Below are 11,578 nucleotides of genomic sequence, written 5' to 3' on the forward strand. Positions count from 1 at the left end.
ACAAAGAGGAGGATATGGCTTTCCTTCCCAATAACAAATATCTATTACAATTGAACATACGGTCAAATGTTCAGTACACATTAGCAATGTTACATGGCAAAACAACAACTGCAGTTCTGCTCCAGCCTCACTATTGTGCAAGATGTACAAACTCGCATAAGATAGGTTCTGGGTCAATCTCACTGAATCTTTATGCAGAGGGTGATCCTAACTTGTATGGCTTTCCAGATATCCCACCCCAAATTGATCTGAATATGACTTTTCATCTCTCCTTGAAAACTGTGTGGCTTTTGGAGGGACTTTGAATTGCACTTATTGTTATGCATAAGGAATTGCAGTTGTGTGGATCAAATTAGTTGAACCAGAACAATAAAAAGTGACAATCCTGGGAATGGAACCTTGTTAGGTGTGACTGAGGCACAAGACTCAAACACTATACATTAATTCCAGGATAGTAGGAAGTGCAGATGCTGGAGAATCCGAGACAACAAGGTGCAGGCCTGGATGAACACAGCAGGCCCTGCACCTTGTTGTCTCGGATTAATTCCAGGATCTGGGTTCTTTTGTAGCGAGACACTGCCCCAGGCATTTTCCCAAATGAATTTACTCTCCTAGGCCGTGACTCACTCGTCTTTAATCAATCCTTGTGGCAACAGATTCCATGTCTTAACAATTCTTTCCAGCAAAGTGCACTTCCCCTTCTCTCTTTTACACTTCATATTATGAGACATCAATTTTAATTCATTTTCTTTAAATTTTATTTGTTACTGAAAATTTATCCAATATACAGAAACCATTATTGGGTTCCTTATTCTACAGAAATTCTGACCTGATATTTGAAAAAGGCGTTTCAAAAGATTAATTTCTGATATAGCTGCTCCTAACAAAGTTGTGCGTAACTTGTTTTCCTAAAATGTTCAAAGCAACTTGCCAAGTTCTCTTGGAGAGATCTAGTTCTCTTTCCACAATAATAGAAAAATTTACTAAACGATAAGTGACTCAATGCAAATGAACAGGTTTCTTGAAAAACAGCATTATTTATACAACCAGCTTGACTAATGTTACCAACAGCAGCATCAAGCAAATTCCAAAGCTGTCAGAATATTGTCAATTTAATGGATCTCATTAGTCTCCCCACAAACACAACCCCCAAACTCCTCCTGCGCTTCCATCAAGCTTCTATATGACATCTTTCAAACTCCCAGTTATGATCATAATGACAGTGAGGCTCATTAGCCAGCTTGGCACAGGTTTCGCAGTCTGCTGCTCCGTAGTACAGTCCTCTAGACAGAGGAAAGCCTTTGTCCAGGATCCTGGGAAGGATGGTCCATGGCAACTTGGTGTGAAATACCTTATGGATAAAACAGAAGAAAGGTCTATGTTAAATGTATGACTGCAACCAGATCAGTGCATGACTTGGGACAAAGAAGTGAAAAAAATGATGAATTTTTTGAACTGAACAAGATGCAACAACAGATTTAGAAGAGTTATTTTACTATCTCTGAGCTCAGTGCCAAGCTCACCAATTTCACATCGTGATCACTGGCCCCATTCAGATTCTATTTTTAATGACTATTTAGAAGTCTGTATCTTCCTTTTCATGTTTTCACTTTTGGAGAAAGTTTCTAATTATTTCATCAGTTATTCTTGCTTTAGACAATTATTTCCCTTTGCTCCAACCATCACCACCCCTTTTGCCTTTAACTCCATCATGGCTTTGTCATTTAATCGCTCCTGTTCTCTACAGAACTCCAGTCCATCCCTACACCTCCCCCACTCCGCCGCCTCCACCAACCCAGAACAATTCTGAGGAAGAGTTACGCGACCTGAAATGTTAACTGATTTCTCTCCATAGATGAAGCCAGACACTAGCTTTGCCAGCAATTTCCGTTTTAGTTGGAGTACAAAAACCCAAACCCGTTCAAACTCCCTTCTGTTCTGAAGTCATATTGAACTTGAAACATGAACTATTTTTCTTTCTCCACAAATGCTGGACTTTTGAGTATATCCAGAACTTTTGAAAACAGATGTCACTAACAAGGTATCTTACTAACATATAGATAGAAAACCTACATAAATAGATTTCTAGAGACAACAATGACAACAGTCATGTTGCCCAAAATTCCTGTTCTAGTTTGCTACCTAATGATTGCTGTTGGAAGTCAGCGTAACAGGACTGGACTGAGCCACTTTTTTCTGAAGAAGGGTTCCGACCCCAAACATCAATTTTCCTGCTCCTCAGATGCTGCCTGGCTTACTGTGTTACTCCAGCTCCACATTGTTATCTCTGACTCCAGCAGCTGCAGTTCTTGCTATCTCTGGACTGTGTCCCAATGCTTGGCAAATTAACTGACTACTACTATCACTGAGAAACGTGAGCAAAAGAAAGCAGAGACCAAAGCAGAGAAAGTAAAACACCTCTTCATTTCACTTCTTACCAAATGAAACCAAAGTTGAAGACAATAAGTCTGTTTGACTGGCCTAAAAACCTGAGTAGTTTCATAGGAGGAACCTCCCTTCCTGTCTCAATTAGCCATTCTTTTAGTTATTTAGAGGCTCTAATTGCACCTCTCATGGGTACTGCCATTTGATAGCTCTCCCTTTCACCTGGGTGAGAACCCAAACACTGCCCTTTCCGGCTTTTTTTGGAAAATGAGTCAACAGATAACAAGAAGAATACAAAGAAGTCTTTCTGAGTGAACAAAAGATCACCTGAATGGTATTGTTAATTCAACCACAGTAAACTTTCCTGGCTTAAAACACAAACACAGGAATACGACAGTCCTCTGTTCATACAAGAGTTATTTCAAAGGAAGCTCAGTGAAATTGGGTGGTGCAATGATTTATATCTTGGCACAACTTGGTAACAATTGCAACTCTGAAAAGCTGCAGCCTAACCTGATTGTTCTGACAGTGTAACACTGAACTGAGGTGAATCCTGCAGGTGAGATGTACAAGTAAAGTAGCCTCTACTTGTTCTCATTATCCTCAGTGTGCCTCCTGTTCTTTCATCCCTACACTTGGGCAGAAGCTTTGGTTGCTTTGACTGTCCCTTCTGGATCGCTCACTTCAGATCACTGAACAAAAATTCCCCAAAATTCATCCTTGTAGTCACGTTAGTCATCCCGCACTGCCTCAGCCCCGCTCCCTTATGTGCATTGTCTTCTTTCCTCTTCTGTAAATTATTGTAGGCAAAGCTAAATGATGTATAAATGATGAAAAATCTCAATTTCTACTATGTCCTGGTAAATATTCCTTAAACTAAAAACTACAAAAACGTAATTTTCTTGTGGTTATTTGTGCAACCATCGTGAGAAGGTGCAATGTTTGGCTGTATAGCAGTCACTGCCCTACAACATTTCCGGGAGTCACGAGATGCATTGACTGCTTCACCCTTACAAGTTGCCTGCAAGTATCCTAACTAAATAAGGCTAGGGCAATGTCAATCCAATTCTTAGCAAGTTACCATGTAACAGAGTCCATTTTACAAATTCATCCATGAAATTATTGCAAAATTAAAACAGTGTGCATACTTAAGAGGATTTGTTAGTTTATAATGACTAAGAATAAATAAAATAATCCAAGAGATAGATATATTTCTACTAGTATGATCTGGTGTAGTCCCATTTCCTACATAGAAAATGCAACTGTTAACTGCAGTTAAAAATTCCCTTGTTTTTGGGATGTTATTTAATGCAAGCTTGTGGTTTTATAGTGGTTCCTAATAGAAAGGAACAGCAGTCTGGTGTGAAGGTTTGATGCCAAAATTGAAAAAGGTCCCCACAGAATCGGGACTTAATACTACGCTAAATAGATTGCCTGTCTAGTGAGATAATGTTTCACAGACACTAGCATCATCCTAATAATTTATTAGTGACCATCCTTCAGCAAGTGACAGCCAACCATTTGACTAGATCATAGAATCCCTGTACTGTGGAAACAGGCCCTTTGGCCCAACAAGTCCACACCAACCCTCAGTGCATCCTGCCCAGACCCATCCCCTATAACCCACCTAATCTACACATCCCTGAACACTATGGGCAATTTAGCATGGCCAATCCACCTAGCCTGCACACCTTTGGACTGTGGGAGGAAACCAGAGCATCCGGAGGAAACCCATGCAGACACGGGGAGAATGTGCAAACTCCACACAGACAGTCACCCGAGGGTGGAATCGAACCCAGGTCCCTGGTGCGGAGAGGCAGTAGTGCTAACCACTGAGCCACCATGCCACCCCAAGGTTGAGAAAATGTAGTTGGCAGGATTCGAACCTGCGCAGGGAAACCCCAATAGATTTCTAATCCAGCACCTTAACCACTCGGCCACAATTACAGGGGCATCTTTAGGGCATGATTAGTGAGGGCATCACCATGCAATATTGTCCTCAAGCATGCACATATGAAGTAAGAGCAGGAATAAACTACTGAGCTAATTTGATCATTCCAAATCCGTGCCTATCCCTGATAACTTTTCACCACCTTGCTTTGCAAGAATCTCTGCCATAATATTTAAAGCCACTACTTCCACCAACTTTTGAGGAAAAGTTTCAAAGACTCACCACACAAGAAAAAAATGATCATTTATGTTTTAAATAGGTGAGTCTTTTTTTTTTTTAAGAAAGGAACAAGTGACCCTGGTTTCTGGATTGGCAGATTATAGCATTCATCCTTTTGACATCCACCTTGTCAAGGTCCCGCAAGATCTTGCGTTTCAGTCAAGTTGCCTGCCCACTTCTAAGTTTGAGCAGATAGAAATCCAGTCCGTCCAGGTTATTTATATTCTTCCTTCAATAAGGAGACCAATACTGTTAATAGTACTGCAGTTGTGCCTCATCCCAATGCCCTGTACAGCAGAAATATATCCTTGCTGCTTTAGTATTTAATTCCTCTCACCACTTTGGCATTCAATTTACTTTGCAATAAATCAATAACTTTTTATTTGTTTTCCCAGTTACTTGCTGTACCTTGTGTGATTTATGCAGAAGGATCTGCCTGTAATCATGCACCTCACAGCCCTGCAATCTCTCACCGTTTAGATCATATGCTTCAATTTTACTCTTCCTGCCAAAATGGAAAATTTCACAATTTCCCACATACTTGTTTGCCAGATCTTTACAAACTCTCAACCTATTTATATCCTTCTTGTAAAAGTAAAGTATTGTGATGCCCAAGAACCAAAATAAAAACAGACATGGAGGAACTCAACAGGTTTGGCAGAATCTGTCAAGAAAAAAATCAGAGCCAACGCTTTGAAGAGTTGCGAGACATGAACTGTTTCGCTCTCTAAAGATGTTGCCAGATCAGCTGAGTTTCCATAGTGCTTTTATCATTTTGTTCTCTTCAAAGCCGATATTACTTTGTCTCATCTGCAAATTTAGCAACCATATTCAGTCACTTCATCCAAGATCTTTAAATAAAAGTTGAAGCCTCAGCACTGCTTCCTGTGGCTCACCAGTAATTACAATTTGCCAACCAGATGATGAGCTGTTAATGACCAATCTGGTTAGCTAACAAGAAACAATCACTATTCATGCAGTACGTGAACCCCTACCCCATGAGGTTTTACTTTGCATAATAACCTTTGAAATGCTGCCTTATCAAATGCCTTTTGGAAATCTATGTTCAGCATATCCACCACATCCCATGCATCCAGAGCACTTGACTTCCTCGTAAATACTCCAATCAATTTGTTAACCATGATTTCTTTCATAAAACCATATTGATTCTGCTTGGTTATGCCAGATTTTTCCAAGTGCCCTTCTCGAATGCCATAACATTTACACACAAGTTACTGTCCAGCAGCAATAACTGTTTGTTTGATCAGTAACAAGAACTGTGACCAATTAATCATCTATCTAATCAGCTGTCTTTCTCTCTCTTTGGGCTCTATCCTATCATTTAGTCCCTACCCCACCCACCTCCCTATTTTCTGCATATAAACTGACGTTTTCCCAGCCACCATCAGTTCTGAGGAAGGGTTACGGGACCCGAAATGTTAACTGTTTTCTTCTTTACAGATGCTGCCAGACCTGCTGAGCTTTTCCAGCAACTTTGTTTTTGTATCTAGAAACAGGTTAGTTTTGTTATTGTCCCATAGTTGAGATTAGGTGACTCAACACATTGCAGCAATCAAAACTAACAATGAGAAAAGTATTTAGTGAGAAATCACAGGTGTGGGATCGGCTTAATAAATCCCACTACCTCCTTCCCATATCCAAACAATGCCTGCTTAATAAGGAAACGCACAAATATTAAATGACTTATCTGGTAGACAATACCCATCAAGGCTTGCATTGTACCCTTATCAAAAAAAAAAGCAAATCATGTTTGTTGTGGTGAGACCAACTTAACAAGCCAACAATTCAACAGGGTTCTGAAAATCATCTAGTGACAAGAGTGGGAGATAGTAAGATCTGTCGATGCTGGAGTCAGAGCTAACTGTGTGGAGCTGGAAGAACACTGCAGGCCAGGCAGAGGAGCAGGAGTGAATTGGAGAGGCATCAATTCAACTCAATTAGGACTGTACACTAACCACGCTAACCCACACACGATAATTTTCAGAAGCTTATCTGATCCTCAAAAAAAAAATCAACCAACACTCTCGAATCCTTCTTTCTCCTTGTGTTCTAGTTATATGTGTATTTAATACTCATCATCTAAAACCCAGTCATTGGTGCGCTGGGTGCTTGCACTGTGTAATGTGGTACAAAATGAATCATACTTTTAGAGCTGAGATTCAATCACCAGACTGCACTGAGTTAGCCACTGATGGCTTTCAATCATTCCAATGGGTCCCTTTCCGAGAGTCTTTGGCAGACAGATGTTGGGCAACTCAGCCATAGGTAGCTATTGAGTGGCCCCTTTGCTACAAAAGGCACAAAAATCAACATTTATTGCCCATCCCTAATTGCCCTTGAGAAAGTCTCTCACTCAAATATACAAAATTCAGAAAGACATTCCAACAGGGTAGAAAGAGTGGTTGCTTTTCCTGGGTGATCTCAGATTATGGGTCGATTGTTTAGGCGCGATGGGGAGGAATATTAGAGGGTTATGAACGATGCACCATCACTCTCTCAGGGATGTGAAAAGAAACCGTGGGAAAGTGGAATTTAAAAGATCAACCATGATTGTACTGAATGAAACAGCAAACTTGAGGGGCACAAGTAATTTACTCATGTCCCTATTTCTTACTATGTGAAACATCCCACAGCATAAATATGATGTTATACCTGGCGTCCCTACTAATACTGATCCCACAATCAACATCACAGAAAAAAACTCTCTGGTCGTTGTCAGATTGCTGTCTGCAGGGGTTTACTAAGGGCAAATTGGTCGTACTTCCTGAGATTAGGCATCAGAAAAGAATTGACTCTGAAGAGCTTTGGGGCATCCTGTGCTTGTGAGAGACATAATAAATGCAAGTTGTTTTTCGTACAAAATTTGAATACAGATGGAGACAGACAAATGTTGCCCTAGCATTTAGTTTTGCACTCATCAAGACAAAAGAGAAGAATGTCAAACCTCAAACAGGAAGTGAGTGTTGACTGATTCTTCAGTCAATATGGTCAATGCTCAGGTCTTCCCTATGAACACATTAATTGGAAACAAGTTTCAAATGAAACATCACCCTTTCCTCCCTTACTATAAGTAGTTGCGGCCATTTGAGATTTGGCAATCTTGCATTTTGTCCTGAGTGCAAAACGAATAGTTTCGGCAATATGCCCCCATTTGGGCAACAGAAATGCAAGTCTTCCTCCTGTATGACACTCACCGAGATTTTCCTTCCACTCTCGGTTAAGGTGAGAAGTGATGAGCATCAGTCAGGGAACTGCTTCCAGGTACTGACAAAGGCAGTGGGAATGAGCGAGTACGGCACGGTGGTGATGCTGCTCCAAGTGTCTGAGGTCGGGTCGTAGCAGTCCAGGGTCTTACAGCGCTGTGTGCCGAAGTAGCCGCCCACCACGTAGAGCTTGTTGCCCGAGGCCACGGCGTGGCAGCTCATGCGCTTGGCCGTCATGTCGCCCACCCGTGTCCACTGGTTGGTGTCACAGTCAAAGCGGTAGGCCGAGGCCGCCGTGAACTCCGTGTCGCCGCCCATGATGAAGATCTGGCTGCCCAGGGCGGCGGCGGCCGTGTAGCGCCAGGGCTGTGGGCAGACGGCCGGCACGGCCCAGCGGTCCTCCAGCGGCTCGTAACGCTGCACCCGGGACCGACGCTCGGCAGCTGGGAGGCTCGAGGCGCCGCCGCCGAAGACGTATAGCCGTAACTGAGCGCTCACCACCGCCGCGTTGCTGACACCGTCGGGGAGAGGAGACACGGCGGTCCAGGTGTTGGCGGACGGCTCGTAACGCTCCACCTGCGTGAGAGGGGCCGAGCCCGGTACCCAAGCCGAGCCATGGCCTCCGAGCACGAAGACACCTCCCCGCAGCTCGGCCGAGCCATGGCCGAAGCGAGCAACCAACATTGGCGCCACTTTGGACCAATCGCCAGCCGCCGCGTCATAGACCCAGACGTCTCGCGAGACCCCATTCTCGGGGCCCCGCCCGCCGCTCAGGTAGACGCGGCGGCCCAGGGCGCAGGCGCTGAACTCTTTGCGGGGGCTGGGCAAGCGCGCCTTGGCGACAATACGCCCCCTCCCCTCCCCGAGGTCCCGCCCCTCCTCCGCTTCCTCCCCACGCCACCCCAAACCCAGGTCTTCCTCCAAACTCTTCCGGCGCCCAGTTCCCGAGTCCCGGCAGTGCAGTTCCCTCACCCCTTGCTCCTCCCGCCGGCCCTGCTCCACAAGCTCCTGGTGCCCATCCCCCACCGGTCTGCTCTCAGAGTCGCCCTCCCCCCGCTCCAGCTCCTCCCACTGCCCCTCCCCCCGCTCCAGCTCGTACACCTGGTCGCACAAGAAGGTGGGACCGCCCAGGATCAGCAGCGTGTGCCCTGCGCGCCTGGGACGCGCGCACGGCGGCGTGACCGTGCCCGCAGACCCCACCCCCGCGCGCTGGTAGCGGCGCGCCTCGTCCACCAGTGCGCGGCCGAACGGGTCGTCGTCCAGGAGATGCTCGGCCTGCGCCCAGGCCTCAAGGTAAGGAGCGGGCAGCAGGGCGAGGCGGACGTGCCGCAAAGGGCCGGACAGGTGCCGCCGGCCTTCACCGGGCGGTCGGTGTCGAGCCCAGCGCACGACGGCCAGGTGGACGGCCCGCTCGTCCTCGGCCTCCAGCTCGTCGCTGGCTAACAGCTCGGCCAGTGTGGCCTCGGGCAGCCGGCAAAACTCTTCGCCGGAGGCCAGGCGCTGGAAGTGGGCGAGGCAGACGGCGCGGGCCCGCTGTCTCAGGTGGCGGCACTGGTGCGCGTCGGAGAGCAGGAGCAGGCGCAGGCAGTTGGAGGGCCGCAGCCGGCGCTCCAGGAAAGCGGCGGCGGCGTCGCGGACGTCGGGGAACTGCAGCATGTCGCCGGCCTGCAGCAGCCGCTCGGCGTTGGCCTCGCTGAGGGCCAGGCGCGCCGTGTACGCGTAGTCGAGCAGCGGCTCCAGCGCCTCGGGGTGCACGCTGGCCCGCAGGTCCACCTCCGGCTCGCCGCTCTCCCGCAGGCCGCCGCCGAACATGGCCGCGAAGTAGCGGCTGCAGGCAGCCAGCACTGCCCGGTGGCACAGGAAGGAGCGGCGGCCGGCTCGCAGGGTCACGTCGGTGAAGAGGCGCTGCCTCCGCAGGCTGTCGAGTTGGGCCAGGACGCTCTCCGGGTGCGAGGCCTTGTGGAACAGGGAGGCATTATCACCGCTCGGGCTCTGCTGCTCACTCATGGTCGGTCCTTCCCTCCTCCTGCTGCAGGCTTAATCTGCAAAATACAAAGGGGAAAACAGACATCTTCTAGGGGGTTTCAATCAAATGCTTCCATTCGTAGCCATAAAGTGCGAATGCAGACCCTTCAGCCATGCCGAACATAATCCCAAACTAAACTAGTCCCACCTGCCTGTTCCTGGCCCCTATCTCTCCAAACCCTTCCTACACGTGTACCTAGCCAAATATCTTTTTGAACGTTGTAATTGTACCCACATCTGCCACTTCCTCAGGAAGTTCATGCCACACGAACCACCCATTTTTGAAAAAAAACTGTCCCTCATGCCTTTTTGAACACTCGCATCAAATGTCAGCAGGATGCCCTAACTATAAACGCACAGTGAGATCTGAAAATTTAAACACAGGAGAAACTCCACGTCTGGCAGCATCCTTGGGCAGGGAAAAAGTCAATATCCATTTAGGTTCTGAAGAAGGGTCACTGGACCCAAAACGTTAACTCTGCTTTCTCGGCACAGATGCTGACAGCCCTGCTAAGTTTCTCCAGTAATTTTTGTTTTTGTTCCCGTCCAACAGGACTGTCTCAAGTTCCGAAGAAGAGTCGTGTTCCGGGATTGGCGGTCTCATGCAGATTACCATGCCATCCCTTTTTTAAACCAAGGGAGAGGTGTCCGTACTTGTGCTAGGTCATTCCGATCAGGGCTCCCATCAGAAATGCAGATTTGTACTACCCTACTTATGGCTCTCTTTCAGTGAGGAAATGAAGGCAAACCTAGCTACCTTTTAAAAGCAATTAGCTGGTATTGTGATATTTGAAAGTCCTGCATCACAGGCAGCTGTTGTCAAATGATAAGTACATAATTGAGGTTGTGTGAAATAGGGGGCTAGGTGAATGCAGCTTCTTGGGGGATGGGGGGGTAGAGAAAGTGGGTGTTGGGTCAGATGGTGGAGAGAGGGGGAGTTGGGCCTTAGAAGTGGAACTAGATGCCAGGCAGGTTGGAGGGGGATCAGCTTGGGAAGTGAATGAGAGTCTAGTCTGGACCAAGTGAAGAGTTGCATCCAGAGAGGCAGATGAGTGGCAGAATTGTGGAAAGACAAAAAACATCTGGTTCTCAAATGTCTTTTAAGGAAGCAAAGCCAATGTCCTTGTCTGGCCTAAATGGGATTCCAGACTCAACAATGTAATTGACTTAACTAACCTTTGAAAAAAACCTCTCAGTTGAAGGAGAATTAGAGATAAGCAAAAAAATGCTGAACTTGTCAGTGATGCCCACATCCCATAAAAATTTAATTGTGCATGTTTCAGGGTTTCAAGACAGTGATTCTATTTGTTTAGCATACCTCAAAGCCACTTGATGTTTAAGGGCTGTGGTAGAAATGCAAAGGACAGTTCAGATGGGAGAAATGTAAACAAACCATCTTGGAACAGTGCTGCTATTGGGACCTGGCCTTTAATTTTCTCAAAACAGCTCCAACTTTTCAAATACCAGTATTTATTGTGTTTGGATTACTTTCTACTGTAATAGCAGACTTGGAACATTCTCTCACAGACTTGGTTCACAGACATCACCACAAAGACCGAACAAACTGTACAACAACTGAGAGTCAAAACTGGACAGATTCTGTCTCCACTGTCCTCCCTGATCCCACCCACAAAAAGGTGCTCGCTCGCATTGAGGTTTGCTTCCATGATTATCAAATCTACTCCCGTGAACCAGACAGTATCATAGAATCCCTACAGTGGAAGAAGGTTGTTTGGCCCATCAGGTCCACACCGATCTTCTGAAGAGCATCCCA

At 46.2% G+C, this 11,578-nt stretch overlaps 1 protein-coding gene and 1 non-coding gene across 4 annotated transcripts in view; both read right to left on the bottom strand.

Annotated features, from left to right (window-relative positions):
- Positions 1-1,096: 1,096 nt before the first annotated feature.
- The window catches only part of LOC109935200 (kelch-like protein 25), a 34,171-nt gene continuing 23,689 nt past the window's right edge, over positions 1,097-11,578 (bottom strand). For 2 of the 3 annotated variants that reach the window (XM_048615859.1, XM_048615857.1), the window contains exons 2-3: positions 7,771-9,821; positions 1,097-1,351 (exon numbers count right to left, since the gene is read on the bottom strand). In XM_048615859.1, the coding sequence (XP_048471816.1) occupies positions 7,816-9,786 (1,971 nt within the window). In that variant the 5' untranslated portion in view covers positions 9,787-9,821 and the 3' untranslated portion in view covers positions 1,097-1,351; positions 7,771-7,815. Of the gene's footprint in view, positions 1,352-7,770; positions 9,822-9,952; positions 9,995-11,578 lie in introns of those variants that run through there. The other variant, XM_048615858.1, reaches the window with a different exon arrangement.
- Positions 4,251-4,332, bottom strand: trnas-aga. Its single transcript has one exon. It is a non-coding gene; the product is annotated as a tRNA-Ser (tRNA).

Source organism: Rhincodon typus, chromosome 33 (assembly GCF_021869965.1).
Source record: "Rhincodon typus isolate 14 chromosome 33, sRhiTyp1.1, whole genome shotgun sequence".
NCBI lineage: Eukaryota > Metazoa > Chordata > Chondrichthyes > Orectolobiformes > Rhincodontidae > Rhincodon > Rhincodon typus.